The 16,405-nt window shown below is 35.9% G+C and overlaps 1 protein-coding gene across 5 annotated transcripts in view; it reads left to right on the top strand.

The window, feature by feature from the left end:
• The window catches only part of SEC23A (SEC23 homolog A, COPII coat complex component), a 66,878-nt gene that overhangs the window by 39,033 nt on the left and 11,440 nt on the right, over nt 1-16,405 (top strand). For all 5 annotated transcript variants that reach the window (XM_027065621.2, XM_027065622.2, XM_027065620.2 and 2 more), the window contains 6 exons: nt 451-604; nt 6,433-6,510; nt 9,204-9,365; nt 11,306-11,392; nt 12,920-13,075; nt 15,334-15,399. In XM_027065621.2, the coding sequence (XP_026921422.1) occupies nt 451-604; nt 6,433-6,510; nt 9,204-9,365; nt 11,306-11,392; nt 12,920-13,075; nt 15,334-15,399 (703 nt within the window). The remainder of the gene's footprint in view (nt 1-450; nt 605-6,432; nt 6,511-9,203; nt 9,366-11,305; nt 11,393-12,919; nt 13,076-15,333; nt 15,400-16,405) is intronic.

The raw sequence follows: 16,405 nt of genomic DNA, 5'->3' as shown, positions 1-16,405 counted from the left end.
AATTACTTTAGAGGACTTGGGGTGCCTGGGTGACTACATCAATTGGGCATCCCTTCAGCTCAGGTCATGATCTCTCAGTCTGTGAGTTCGAGCCCCATGTCGGGCTCTGCACTGACAGCTCAGAGCTTGGAGCCTACTTCAGATTCTGTCTCCCTCTCTTTCTACCTCTCCTCCACTCACACTCTGTTTCTCTCTCTCAAAAATAAAATAAAAACATAAATAATTACTTTAGAGGACTTTATTAGGTTTGGATATATTTTTCTGAAAAATAATGCTATACTGAAACTGCTGTTAGTGATTTTTAAAATGTTAATTTTCCAGATGATGTTGGAATTTTGAAATATTGGAGTAATTTTCTGCATCATTTTAATGTAAATCTGTGTCATAGTCAACTATGATATTGTGAATATAATAATACAGCGCATTTTTATGCTTTCTTCTTGGCTTTAGCTGGGCGGATGCTCAAACTCAAATCCAAAACATTGCTGCATCTTTTGACCAGGAGGCAGCTGCCATTCTTATGGCCCGGCTGGCAATCTACAGGGCAGAAACAGAGGAAGGACCAGATGTACTTAGATGGCTAGACAGACAGCTCATTCGACTGGTAAGATGGAAACATGGTGCTTTATTCAATCTGTATGTTTTTGTTTGTCATAAGTATTTGTTGCTGATAATCTCTTTCAACATACTTAACACTTTAACTGCAAGACTGTATGAGGGATACCTATTCAACTTGCTGAGAAAGGCAGCTTGAATGAATTGTAAGTACCTTTATGTCTCCAACTGAGCTAAAATACCTTTTTCTTTAAAATGAAAGAGTGACAAGATAAAATATTAAATATATTTTGACTTTTGCTAGTTTAGGACAGCAGAAACATTTTCTTGAATTTCACTATCATTTAGCAGTTAGACATGACATTAGTGAAATCAGTTGACTCATCAAACTGAATAGAGAAGCTGTTATATTTTTAAGTGGGCTTCGTACCCGATGTTGGGCTTTAACTCGTGACCCTGAGGTTGGGATTCTCATGCTCTACCTCCTGAGCCAGCTAGGCACCCCCTTTCCTGAGCCTTTTCAATGAAGGTGACTTTGTTTTAATAAACACTTTATTGTTTTGAAAAGAAGGTATTTGAAGTAATCAGCACCTTTATTTGCTAAATGGCTGTGATTTGTAAGAAAGTGCTTTTGCATTTTACTAGAACAATTTTGAATTTGTAGGTTATCAAATATGACATAAAATTTAATAGTACAACTTGGTTATCAGTCCACATAAAACCCACTGATAAGTAGCTTTCATTGTAAATATAGACCTTTTCTGTGTCCTTTGCTGCACGAGTGTAGTGAAATGACTCAGAAGATTATAATTCTTTAGAATTCTTTGTGGGCTTATGTCTAGAATCTTTTTCTTCTATCTTATACCAGAACTTCAAAATTTGCTGCATTGTTTGACATACTTGTAAAACAGAAATACTATTAAAATATAAAACAAAATGGCCTTGTAAAGAACTAAATGAGACAGTTAAACAAAAAGTACAAAATTACAAAAACCTAAAATTATAATTCATGTCTGCACATTCTGCAGTTTTATAGCATTACAATGGCAGTGCAGGGCTTTTGGGGATAGAGAATAGATGAGTCATGGCATGCTAAAAATTTTACTCTTCTGTCACACCAGTATAGCTTGTCTCTTCCTTTTTTTTTTTTTTTTTAATTTTTAACATTTATTCATTTTTTAAGAGAGAGAGACAGAGTGCAGGCAGGGGAAGGGAAGAGGCAGAATCCAAAGCAGGCTCCAGGCTCTGAGCTGTCGGCAACAGAGCCCGATGCGGGGCTTGAATTCGTGAACCTGAGATCATGACCTGAGCCAAAGTCAGACTCTCTCAACCGACTGAGGCACTCAGGTGCCCCATATCTTTCATTTTTTAAAAACATATTTATTTTGAGAGAGAGAGCATGCATGTAAGCAGGGGAGGGGCAGAGAGAGAGGGAGAGAGAGAATTCCAAGGAGACTCCATGTGAAGTTTGATGCAAGGTTTCATCTCAATCGTGAGAGCATGACTAGAGCCAAAATCAAGAGTCAGACGCTTAAATGATTGAGCCACCTAGCCACCTAGCTTGTCTCTTCCTATAATTCAGTTGGCAAGTGTGTGTAAGAGAAAATTGGTAGAGGTAATTTGGGAAGGAGAGGCTGGCATTATCAGACTATCACCCTGCTTTCTGGGCAAAATAGCTTTCACCAGTTATTGGTGGCCTCCCTTGTCTTACATCAAAAACTGGAAATGAAGTTCTCCAAGTGAGCATAGTCCTACTGCATAGTGCCACATAGGACTGTAAGATGGCTAGAAGAAATTGCTAGTAGGATTTAGAAAACTGTCCATCATCGTGGGTGGCATTTTATGGTATGCAGAGTTCAAACACCAATTTTTGACAAAATCACAGTCTCTTATGAACCCCTAGTGACTAAGAGACCCTCATATGTGGTGAATGTGGTGAGAAGGTGATCTTTACATTTTTCTTTGATTGAATATTAGCATACAGTTGAAGTGAAGCTTCAGGTGATGACCAATGAACCTTAGTTATGGAAGCTAAACACTTTTCTACTGATTTCGCACTGCTGAAATTTTAGCTGTAGCAATTATAACAAATAGAGAAGGGGTTAGTAATACCTTTTAGGTACTATACTTTTGTAAATTTTTGCTAATGAAAAAAAATCTATGAAATTATATTAAACTTCTTGCCTTAATTTGGCATAGTGAATATAATTTTCTTTTTTTCTTGATGACTCTAATTTTTGTTAAACATAAACATCTTTTGGGGCACCTGGTTGGCTCTATCAGTTAAGTGTTGGACTTAATTTCTGCTCAGGTCATTGCTCTCACGGTAGTGACATCTGAGGCTCTTAGCTAGGCACGGAGCCTGCTTAAGATTCTCTTCCTATGTCCTGTCTCTTTCCTGCATGCAAGCCTGTGTGCATGCATTCTCTCTCAAAAAAATAAAAAAAACCCAAAAAACAAAACAAACATCTTAAAAAAAAATTTTTTTTAATGTTTATTTTTGAGAGAGACAGAGTGTGTGGGGGGGAGGGGCAGAGAGAGAGGGAGACACAGAATCCAAAGCAGGCTTCAGGCTCCAAGCTATCAGCACAGAGCCCGACATGGAGCTTGAACCTGTGAACCGTGAGGTCATGACCTGAGCCAAAGTTGGATGCTTAATTGACTAAGCCACCCAGGTGCCCCGAAACCCAACATCTTTTTAAAAAAGACTGTTTTGTAGATAATGGGGCAATGTATGGCCAGATCGGTGCTGTACCACAATTGCTTCTGACACTTTTACTGTAAGTCTTTGCTTCCCTTTGTCAGCATCACTTAAGACACTGGTATCAACATATGATTTGTTGCATCCATCCTCAGTCTCTTTTTGAGTCCATCTTATTTATGCCCAGCTTCATGGATTTGTCTCTTACCTTTTTTGTTGTTGTTCCTTACATTTTTGACTCCTGACCTTTTCTACTGAGTGACATCTTTTTACAACTTAAACTTGATATTTGACTTTTTTTTTTTCCATTTTAGACTTTTGGTTTACCACTAACAAGTGTTTTGTTAGTTATTTTGAAAATAATTGTATTTTCCCTGTTCAGTTCATCTGATTAGATTTGGCCTAGGAAATGTCTGTTGTTTAAGACTCTTGGGACTTTCCTACTAAATGCTACCCCAGCCAAATTTTTTCTTAACATTAGTGTGACAAGGCACTTTAGATATGTTTTAAAAAAAATTTTTTTTTAATGTTTATTTATTTTTGAGACAGAGAGAGACAGAGCATGAACGGGGGAGGGTCAGAGAGAGGGAGACACAGAATCTGAAACAGGCTCCAGGCTCTGAGCTGTCAGCACAGAGCCTGATGCGGGACTCGAACTCACCACGAGATCATGCCCTGAGCCGAAGTCGGCCGCTTAACCGACTGAGCCACCCAGGCGCCCCTAGATGTGTTGTTTTTAAAGATGACCACATTTCTGGGGTGCCTGGGTGGCCCAGTCAGTTGAGCGTCCGACTTCAGCTCAGGTCGTGATCTCATGGTCTGTGGGTTTGAGCCCTGCGTCAGGTTCTGTGCTGATAGCTCAGAGCCTAGAGCCTGCTTCGGATTCTGTGTCTCCCTCTCTTTGCCCCTCCTCCGTTCATGCTCTGTCTCTCTCTGTGTCAAAAATAAATAAACATTAAAAAATAAATAAAAAAGATGACCACATTTGTCAGTACCATTTTCTTTTTATTTTTTCTTAATTTTTTTTTAAACGTTTATTTATTTTTGAGACAGAGAGACAGAGCATGAACAGGGGAGCATCAGAGAGAGAAGGAGACACAGAATCCAAAACAGGCTCCAGGCTCTGAGCTGTCAGCACGGAGCCCGATGTGGGGCTTAAACCCACGAACTGTGCGATCACGACCTGAGCTGAAGTCGGACGCTTAACCGACTGAGCCACCCGGTGCCCCAGTACCATTTTCTTATAGAGGTTAGACTTTGACCATTAGGGTCCTTTTATTTGTATGCCTTTATGCATAAATAATTACTGAATTAAAGACAGAACTAGATATCTTGCAAGTGTTATTTTCCTCAAGAAAATTATATTACTGTTGCTTTATCTGCCTGGTTTTATTAACTCTTGAATAAGTCAGACCATGAATCTTTGATACACTTCCTTTATGCTTCAATCTTTTTTTTTTTCCCATCTATATTTGTATTTTGGTTAGGTTGTATAGGACTGCTCCTCATGATTCCAGTAATTAATGCTAGGGCACTTGATAAATGTTCAAAAAATTTTTAAGAAGTGGGGCACCTGGGTGGCTCAGTCGGTTGAGCATCCGGTCATGATCTTGCGGTCTGTGAGTTCGAGCCCCGCGTCAGGCTCTGTGCTGACAGCTCGGAGCCTGGAGCCTGTTTCAGATTCTGTGTCTCCCTCTCTCTCTGCCCCTCCCCTACTCATGCCCTGTCTCTCTCTCTGTCAAAAATAAATAAACATTAAAAAAATTTAAAAAAATTTTTTTAAGAAGTAATGCAAAGATTAGAAATGTATATATATATATATATATATATATATATATATATAATGCAAGTTTTATATTGTTATCTGTAGTATAACCTATACAACTTTAACCTATACATATATACTTATACCCGATACATACTTTATTTAGATTGTATATATAGTTTATACTTTAGGCTATATTTATCAGGAAATAGGTTAATATGCATTTAACCTGGAGGCAGAAGGACTTTTAACATGAAATGAAAAGCAGGAGCATTAAATAAGAATATTAAGAGATGTATTAAAATGAAACAAAATCTGTGTAGTAAAAATACCATTAGCAGAATTTAATGCCATCTTTTATGTATGATTTGTATGTAGGACATATTCTTTACATTTGGCAGAATGTGGAAATATTCATGTATATGTGCTCTTATAAATCAATAAGATTTGGGCAAAAAGAGCAAAGGTCATGAGCAAGGAATTAGCAAAAGAGGGAATACAAGTGACCAGTAAACATATATATGTGTTTTTTTTTTTTTTTACCTAGAAATTCTACCACTAAGAATTTATCCTAAAGATATAACAGGATAAATATATATGCTAATAGTGAGGGATTAGATAAGATTGTTATGGTATATATTTTAATGTAGTGGAATGCTAGTCAGCTTTTAAAAATGAAATAATAGATTATATTTAGTGATATGAAAAATGTTCAATGGAATGATAGATTATATTTAGTGATATACAAAATGTTAATAATGCAAGGAAAATTTTGGACATAAGTCTCAAACATGCCCTACTCTGAAAATTAGCCTTGTGGATATCACTGGTTACCCAAGTATAACAACAATGGGCTCCTGGCTGGCTCATTTGGTAGAGCATGTGACTCTTGATCTCGGGTTATGAGTTCGAGCTCCATGTTGGGCATAGAGCTTACTTAAAAGAAAAAAAAAGATTTCTTAGGGCAGCTGGGGTAGCTCAGTCAGTAAGCATCTGACTTTGGCTCAGATCATAATTTCATGGTTTGTGAGTTCAAGTCCCACATCAGGTGAGCTCGAGCCCTGCTTTTGGTGAGCCCCACTTATCTGTCTCTCCCTCTCTCACTCTCTCTCACTTGTGCCCTCTCTCTCTCTCAAAAAAAAAAAAAAAAAAAAAAAAAAAAATCCAAACATTTGAAGATGAGTGGTTACTTCATTGGAGCAATATGTTGTTTGCTTCTCAAATTCAAATGTATTTCTTTAGTTGTAATTATTCTCTTGGTAAGTCTATAAGTAATATTCAAATTTTATCCTATATCAATTATCTGCCTTCTAAAGAGTAATAGCTTTTTAAAAATAGAAAACATATAGGCAAGAGGGTTGTTTAGCTGTGTGCCAGGGAAAATATTGCTAACACATTTTATTTTATTTAGTGTCAGAAATTTGGAGAGTATCACAAAGATGATCCAAGCTCCTTCAGATTTTCAGAAACTTTCTCCCTTTACCCTCAGGTGAGTAGATAAAAGATCCATGTTCTTTTCTTAGTGTTGACAGTAGCATTGGGTCTCATTTTTCCTGTTGTATTTTATTACTCATCTTATAGGACCTGTTGTATTGGGTTATTCTTTTGGTAATGTTGTAAGTTTGGGATAGCTAAGAAATCACTATTGTGCTTGAGTAGTCAGTGAAAAGTATATAGTATTTTTTTTTTTACACCCACCCCTAAATGTATAGTATTTTTATGATGGCCTTGAAAATATTCATCTGTTTGTGGTGAGTAGAAATTTACACTGGAGTCCTAGTGTGGAGTAGAATCAGATGTCAGGCATATTAACTTTCAACTTTCCATCTAATATAAAGGATCTAATTACAGTAGTACCAAAAGGAAGTAACTTTACTGGTCAGCTAGTCTTATAGAACAATCTGATATACCAGGTAAATAGAAAGAGCTGATTTTATGTATCTTAGGGAAGTTTTTCCACTTGGGTAGTTGAATCTACCTGTCTTATTTTGATCGATATTTAAAAAAGTCTAGGTTGCTTATTTATATGATGAATAGCATAGATAACATTTATTCACCTGAGTTCTGTGTGAAGGGAACTTTAGGAGAATAAAGATGGCTGACATGGATCCTCCTTTCAAGGATCTTTCAGTTTGAAGGGTGTCATTTGAAATATACCTAATGCAGAACAGAAAGAGAGAAATGCTATGAGAGATATGCAAAACTTAAAGGAAATTTAGAGGAATCCTTCCAAGTGAATGTTGTGATACACCTTTATAGAAGAAGGAGCATTTTAGCTCAGTCTGGAATAATGATTATATTGAGATGTGGAAATTTAAATTTTGCCCATGAAAACTTTGCTTAAACCTTCAGCTTTCTTTTCTGAACTACTCTTATTAATATTTTTTTTGAACATTTTTTATTGATCTCTGGTGTAGAAACTTGTTGTTTATGCAGGGAGACTTCCCTAAACCTCTGGTTGCAGGTTTGGAGAACTAGCAAAAGGCAGAGTCTATTTGTTTTAAAGCAGACAGAACCGTTTCTGATTTGGGAATCCTTAGGCCTATTAGTAGCAGAAACTAATAGGAAAGAGAATGAAGGCATTAGCCTAATAAGTATTTGACTGAAAGCCATACACTTTCCTTTTTCTTCTCTCCTAACTCCAAACCTTCTCTTTAGGCTTTTGATAGTTGATAGATCTCCCAAGAGATCTGGACATCCCATCTTTTCCCCTCTATTGGAAATAGCAGAGGGCCCAGAAATAATTTTTTTGGGGGGGTTTCAAAGCCTGATGGTCTTCCAAAAGGTGGCATAGCTTACATTTAAAGAAGGTCTTTATTTCTAAAATCTTTACCTCCAAATTTACCAATTACACATTTCTGTTAGTAAGGAATGGCTAAAGTGGTGAGGTATGAGAGAGCCTCTCAGTGAGTTCTGATCACTGAAAACAGAAAAGGAATAAGAATGTCACTGAACTGCCTTTGCTGGGAGAGAAGCGTGGACTGAGTCCCAGGCAGGAGCAACACACAAGCACTTGGGCCCTGAGGGCTGAAGGAAGTTGGGAGGAAACTCCAAGACAAATGAGAGTTCTTTGGAGAGCTGATTCTGTTGATTGTATCTGAGACTCTTATTCAGGCCTAACTCTTCCCCTTTTGAGCTCTTTAATATGAGGAGTGGGTAGAAGGAAAGTGAAAGGAGAAAGAAGTAATGAAAAAAAGTCTAGAGAATGTTTCTTAGGGATGAGGAAGAACTTAAAAATGTGAATATATGTAAGTCCTTTTCTTTTTTTTTTTTTTTTTTGTCATCGCTGACCCTTCCCAGTACAACTTTTGGGAGCCCTACAAAAAGTAGAAAATCTGTTAATCTACTTTTACTCTTGGAGTCTTTTGATGGTGGTAAGGAATAGTAATAAAAAAGTTCAGAGTTGTGGCCAAAGACATGAGGAATAAAAACAAAGGATGCTGATAATGCACGATGTAGTATAACTTAGACCAGAACAAGGAGTTTTTTGTTCCTATTTTTGTTTTCCTTTTGAGTCACCTCTTTTACTTTAATTTTTTTATTGTTTTGTATATACATACACACACACACACACCTACACACATATTTTTAATTAACTTATTTTTTGAGAGGGAGAGAGTGCACATGTGAGCTTGGGAGAGGGGCAGAGGGAGAGAAAGAGAGAATCCCAAGCAGGCTCCATGCTGCGTGTAGGACACCGTGACCCTGAAAGTATGACTTGAGCCAAAATCAAGAGTTGGACACTCAATGGGGCGTCTGGGTGGCTCAGTCGGTTAAGCGTCTTACTTCTGCTCAGGTCATGATCTCGCGGTTCGTCAGTTCGAGCCCCGCGTCGGGCTCTGTGCTGACAGCTCAGAGCCTGGAGCCTGTTTCGGATTCTGTGTCTCCCTCTCTCTCTGCCCCTCCCCTGCTTGTGCTCTGTTTCTCTCTCTATATATATATCAAAAATAAAATGTAAAAAAAAAAATAAAAAAAGTTGGACACTCAACCGAGTGTCTTGTTGTTGAATTATATTTTTAAATAACTGATAAAGATCATAGTAAGATTCTGAGGAGTACAGTTTAGAATGTTCTTATTATAACTTGTTTTATTGTGTTAATAGCTATAATCAGATGCTTTTGTAATAGTAAACTGTTGCAATAAAATCAGTAAAACCTATCTCACATGTTTTTTTTCTTGTAGTTTATGTTTCATTTAAGAAGATCTCCTTTCTTGCAAGTTTTTAACAATAGTCCTGATGAGAGTTCATATTATCGTCATCATTTTATGCGTCAAGATTTGACTCAGTCTCTAATCATGATTCAGCCTATTCTGTATGCATATTCTTTTAGTGGACCACCAGAGGTAAGAGAAACAGAAAACAAAAATTGGTTGTTGCTGTGATGTGTCATCAAAAAGTGAAAACAATTAAGTTTTTCTTGGAATATAGTTACTACATACAAGAATTTAGTTTAAGAAGTTATGTTACATTATTCATATATTTGCAGATATTTATGGGTGCTTATTATATGCTAGATTGCACTAGGAAATCATTTAAAAAATAGAAAAATTGAGGTGGAAGACACTTTTAAGATCAATTTATGCAGTTATTTGGTTGATCAAATTCTGTAGGGTTTATGATTGTTCTCATATCTTTAACAGTGCCCAGAGGTAATGATTCTAGAACCTGTAGCTTATTCCAGGGTTTAGTGTCTGACAGGACATTCTGTCTGAACAAAGCTTCTTGCTTAAAATGTCATTTTCTTGTAGCCTCTCTTGAACATGAGATACAGTTGATTATAAAGATGTATGCTTAGGTGATGATAAAGTTATCCGTGATAAAGCTATGCCATTCCTAGCAAACTGTCCCACTTATTTTAACCTATTATCAAATAAACAGTTTTTTCTATTTTGTAGCTAATGTCTGTTTTACCACTTAAAAGTATATAATGACTATATGTGAAAATAATATTGAAGAATGGTCAGTATAAAGAGGGTATTTATAATATCTCTTGATTCATGATCTCTCGTGATGCCTTTATATACTGTTTTGTAAAAAATAGTTTATAAAACATTCTATTTTGTTACTATAATTTTTTTTAGCAGTTTGTCATAGTTTCTACTTTTCTAGAAAATATAAGGTGTTAATGTGATGGTCTAGTTATTTATTTGGTCTTGTAGTTCTTTGAATCAGGAAAGAAAGTTTTAGAGATTTTGTTTCTAATTTCAGAGTAATATATGTAAATTTAGATACCTGTAAAATGTAGATTACTGTTTAGAAGAAATTTGGAATCCCACCATCCCTATTACCCGCTGCTGTTAAATTCTAACCTTGCCATTTAATCCATGAACGCTAGTAGCTTCATTTACTTAAGGCTTTGCTTTTGGAGTTTTCCTCCTTCCTGCATCATCACCTGCTGTTCCTCTGGATCATTCTCATTAACATAGAACCCTAAATAGCACCCACGTTAAAAACCAACAAACAGAACCACCTTTGGCTTCACATTTTTTCTAATTGCCACCTCATTTCTTTGGTCTCAGTTGCAGCTAAACTCAGTAAGTTACCTGAGTAACTGTATGATCTCACCTCACATTCTCTTCTCAACCTAGATTATTCAGATTCTTGTCCCTAACATTACACTGAAACAACTCTTACCAAGCAGCTACCAATGTCCCACATCTTGCCAGAACTCTCAACAGCATTTACCTAATGAGGATTGTCCTTAGAAACCTTTTGTCCTAGGCTTCACTGACACCTGCAGTACCTGCTAGTTTTCTTCCTAATCACTGCCTGTTCCTTCTCCGTCTCCTTTTGCTGACTTCTTCCTTTCAGATCTCTTAAGTGTTGGCATGCTCTAGGGCTCTATCTCTGGATTCTTCTCTGTCTTCCTTTCTCTGAGTGATACAGTATAATCACATAGCTTTAATTACCATCTTTATGCATGTGATACCCAAATTTATGTCATTAATTCTGGCCACTCCCTTTCATTTTCTATTTAGAACTATTTTTCTGTCTCCAAATTTCCCCTTTCCCAAGCTTTTTGTCTGTCACTCAGTGGGGTCATCACCAGACTTAGGAGTTATCCCTGATTTTCTCTTGGCTTTACTCTGGTTTTCTGTTGTTACCTTAGTTGTTGTGATTTCTCAGAAAATTAAAATATACTGTAAGAATTCATGAAAGCAAGATGTCTTAAGTTGTAAGGTAGAAATTTAAAGTTATAAAAATATCTTGGAAAGATCTATTTTGTATCTTTAAATAATTTATTTTTCCATCTTCCTCTTCTCTTATTGTTTTCTTCCATTAGCCGGTTCTTCTTGATAGCAGCAGTATTCTTGCAGATCGCATTCTTCTCATGGACACGTTCTTCCAGATTTTGATTTACCATGGTGAGGTAAGATTCCATAGCATTTAAAGCTATGCATGTATGTGCAATAAAGTCTTTTTATTTATGGAAACTTTCCCCTCTTCACTAAATGGCTACTGTTTCCTCTATGATAAACTTTGTTTCCATTTTTATAAAATAGGTTTAAATATGATTTTTCCTGCTACAGGTTTTTAGACTTCATTTGCAGTTTACCCACCTGTGGTTATTTTGTCCATTTGTCTACATATGATTCAACAAGTGGATTTTACACAAAGCATAGTATTGTGAAAGTAAGGACATTGATGTAAACATAGGAGTATAATACTTTTGATTTTACCTGAAGACCTCAAGAGGAGAAAAGTCTGCCTTTGTCAGTAGGCAGGCTTTGCCTTTCATTATTTCACGTAATCATTTAAAAAGTATTCTGTATGATGTGTATAAAGCACTTTATTCTTAAAAATATTCCACATGATCTAAAAACTCATTTAAAGCATAAGTGAATTAAAATTTATACCTTCTCTTAATTGGAATGGTAAATTATTGAAAAGAGAAGATATTTGAGTAGTCAGTAAACTTTAATTCAGTTCTTTAGCAGAGGTCTGTTCATTCCTGCACTTACTCAGCAATAATTAAATGCTTTCTCTGTATAAGAAAGTACTGTTTTCTGGATGCCTTGAAAGATAGAGATTCGTTTTTCATAGACCCACACTCAAACTTCTAGTCTAGAATTATAGTAACTTGTGCAGATTTACTTTTCCAATTGTTTTAGTTGTGATTTTAGATTTGCACTGTAAGAGTAGAGGTGTTACTCAAAATATCCTTTTGAGTAATATTATCTAGACCTTTTAAAAGATTTACTGATTATTGTTTTTAATTGATATCAGTACTAATGTCCTTTAATTTTTAAGAATAATGCCTATTACATGACAGAGTGAAATATTTTGCTTTTGTGTGTGTGTGTGTGTGTGTGTGTGTGTAATTTTAAGTAGCTTGTTAATGTAATTAAAGGAGAAGTCTGAAATGCACATGACTGTTCCTCTGTTAACTACAAAGATATAAAGTGATGCAGAGTATGTATTGACTGATGCAGTTAAGTTAGAAACCAAACCAAATTTAAATTTTTGGTTGATTTAATCCCATGCTTTTTGGAGCCATTACCTTAATAAAAGAATTGATTCAGATGCTCTTTCCAGGCATATTTATAGTGTTATTGCTATTATTATTAAAGTTTTTATGTTTTCATGTCTTGCTAGAATGTAACTCCATTGATAAAGATTTTATAATAGTCGGTGATTAATTTTGAAGTATCTGGGAAGTCTTCTGTTAGCAAATTTTCTGGTTTATTACTTCTTTTTACTTTTAAAGGAGAAGTAACCTCATTTTTCACGTATTTACTCAAAAATACGTAGTATTAATTTAAAACCTGAGATAAATGAAATAATGATCTATAGTTTTCTTATTTTCTGAAGATTAATTCCTTTGTAAAAATCTCTTAAAGATTTTGAATAGGTAAGAAATTAAAAGTAATAATTCCTTTAATTGTTTTAAAATTAGACCATTGCACAGTGGCGCAAGTCAGGATACCAAGACATGCCAGAATATGAAAATTTCCGCCATCTTCTACAAGCCCCAGTGGATGATGCCCAGGAGATTCTTCACTCCAGATTTCCAATGCCAAGATACATTGATACTGAACATGGAGGTAGCCAGGTAAGTACAGTTAATTTGCTTGTTGCTAGTTTTGTAATGAGTTGTTGCTATTTGCCTTCTGACTTTAATTTGAATAGACTGCTTCCCAAAGCAAGTAAAAGAGGGAGGAGATGGATAGGAGGAGGTTTACAAGGGAAAATATGCTTGCTTTTTGCCTTAGCTTTGAGTGCAAAGCAGTGGTTATTGACTCATTACCTAAAGCTAGCAGTTTCTCCCATCTTCTGCTACCAGCCCAGATTTAATAACAGAGCCAGGATGGTGTTATGGTGGTTTGTCTGCTTTAGCTGAGCAAGAAGAGCAAGTTGGAAAATAATTTAGTGTACCTTTTTCAGTGTAATTTTCTTTAATCTGTGTATTTAATGAAAAAGTCTATGAATATGAAGTTTATGGTAACAATTTTTTGTTTTCTTCATTCTGTCATTTCAGTTTTCTAGAAAATGTCATGTAATAGGAAAACATTATGATATTACAAAAGGCTTTGTGGTTTTTAGAATTATTAGGATTAAATAAGATACATGTACATATACACACGTACATATATGTGTGCATATAGCCTTTCAGAAGGCTAAGTTGAAGACCCCTTAACATACACTCTTTTTTTTTTTTTTTAAATGTTTATTTATTTCTGAGAGAGAGAAAGTGCAAGCAGGGAAGGGACAGAGAGAGAGAAAGATACAGAATCCAAAGCATGCAACAGGCTCTGAACTGTCAGCACAGAGCCCAACGTGGGGCTCAAACTCATAAACTGCGAGATCATGACATGAGCCAAAGCTGGACACCCAACTGACTGAGCCACTCAAGAGCCGCCTTTTTAAATTTAATTTGAGGTTGAGAGTAAGTGGGGGAAAGGGGCAGAGGGAAAGACAGAGAATCTCAAGCAGGCTTCATGCTCAGCATGGAGCCTGATGTGGAGCTCAATCCCATGAGCCTAGGATCATGACCTGAGCCAAAATCAAGAGTTGGATGCTCAACCTACTGAGCCACCCAGACACCCCCATACACTTGTTTTTTAACTTTGTTTTTATTTATTTTGAGAGAGAGAGCAAGCAGGGGAGGGACAGAGAGAGAGAAAAACAGAATCCCAAGCAGGCTTTGTGCTGTCAGCATAGAGTCCGATGTGGGGCTCAGTCTCATAAACCATGAGATCACGACCTGAGTAGAAATCAAGAGTTGGACACTTAACCGACTATGTCACCCAGGTGCCTCAGGTGCCTCTGTACACTGTGAAAACACTTTTTACTTCTCCCTTGTAATTTTATTAGAATTATAACAAAGTAATTATAAATTATTATAAGTTTGTTTCTCTTCTCCTTAAAGGCAGGGATCTTGCTTCATTTATTGTTGTATCCGTAGTGCCTAGTGCAGTATTATAAAGTAGGTGGTAAATATCAGTAACTATTATTCAGAAATGATAGCAGTTATTTTTAGGATTTTATTATATTTATAATAGGAGCTACCACGTATTGAGAATTTGCAAAGCTGATAGTACTTTACACACCTTATCCCATTGGACCTTTCTAACAATTCTGTTGTTACCTCCATTTTACAGATAATAAAACCAAGACTTAGCTTACTTGTCACCAAGGAAACACAGTAAATGGAGAAACTGGGATTTGAATCTAGGTGTTCTGACTCTAGAGCCAATTTTCTTGTGTTAAGCTGCTTACTCATAGAGTAGAAAATGATTTTGTGTGGTACTAAATTTCAAAAGATAGGACTGCTTGTGTTCTTCCAATGAAATTATATTCATGCCTGGTTCTCTCATCAATGTCTTACCATCTTACCATGTATAGTGCTATTTTCTGCTTTTATTTTGGTTATTATTTTTACAATGATATGACTTAATGGATAGATGGTTAAAATGTTAGGTAACTTGTCTTATGGAATAGCCTGCAGTTTAAAAAAGTTTGAGAGTCATTGTTTAAAGAATGTGTAGGTCACTTTTTGGAACTTCAAACCTCTGATGATGTTTCAGACCAAGTGTTTAGTAAAATTCACACTAATCTTGTCCTACTTGTTGCACACATAATTTTTATATACTGAATTTTTGACTAATTTATTATTTGTTGTTATGAATGTATGATTTAGAGAGAAGAGGGTATATTTATTTGTAACATGTAGTGGCCTACATATTTCCAAAATTAGTTCATTTTTAAAAAGTTGCCTTTTAATTAAATTTTAGATCACATAATGTATTTGTTTGGCTCATATTAACTAAATCTATTTTTGATGGATGTTATTTCTTCTTTGCTTTTAAGGCCCGTTTCCTGCTTTCAAAAGTCAACCCTTCCCAGACTCATAATAATATGTATGCCTGGGGACAGGTAAGTGTAAATAGTGGATTTGGGAAATTATTTCTTTATGTATTTATAGTTTGTCATTTTAATGAGAACTACACATTTTTCTACATATTTGCTTCTCTCACTCTCTGCCCCTCCCCCATTCACATTCTCTCTCTCTTGCTCTCTCTCAAAAAATAAACATTAAAAAAAAAATTCGGGGGCACCTGGGTGGCTCAGTCAGTTAAGCATATTTGCTAATGATTTCTGTTGCAAAAGTAATGAAAAAATGAGTAGAAAATCGAATTAAGCGTTTGGTGGCACCATAGAAAATAAAAAGTAATTATGTCAAATAGAATTCCTTCATATCCCAAGTTTAGTACTACACCCTTGAGACAAAAAGCAATATAGTGTATAAGATAGGAAGTGATGATTTAAGCTAATACTAGGACATGAACTACAAAAGGGCCACACATAGTAAGTTGGAGAGGTCAGGGATTGTAGTTGAATAAGAGTGGCAGGAAGCCTGGAAATCATTGTTAATATATTTTAATTTTTTTAAATGTCCTACCTCTTGATACAGCATATCAACATTTATTGAGTGTCCAATGTACAGGATTCTGTATTGGTACTTTAGAGTACATAGTGATCATCCTTTTTTTTTTTTTTTTTTTTTTTTATGTTTCAGGTTCTTATTTAAATTCTAGTTAGTTAACATACAGTGTAATATTTGTTTCAGGAGTAGAATTTAGTGATTCATCGTTTTTATCATTCCTGCTTTTTAAAATTTTTTTATTTTTTTAAATGTTTATTTATATTTTGAGAGAGACAGAGACAGAGCATGAGCCGGGGAGGGGCAGAGAGAGAGGGAGACACAGAATCTGAAGCAGGCTCCAGGCTCCGAGCTGTCAGCACAGAGCCTGACACGGGGCTTGAACTCACGAGCCATGAGATCATGACCTGAGCCCAAGTCAGACACTTAACCAACTGAGCCACCCAGGTGCCCCTTGATCATCCCTGCTTTTAAAGAGTTTGTAGTCTAGTATTAGGA

This window comes from Acinonyx jubatus, chromosome B3 (assembly GCF_027475565.1).
Source record: "Acinonyx jubatus isolate Ajub_Pintada_27869175 chromosome B3, VMU_Ajub_asm_v1.0, whole genome shotgun sequence".
Taxonomy (NCBI): Eukaryota; Metazoa; Chordata; class Mammalia; order Carnivora; family Felidae; genus Acinonyx; species Acinonyx jubatus.
This window is presented reverse-complemented; position numbering and strand designations above follow the sequence as displayed.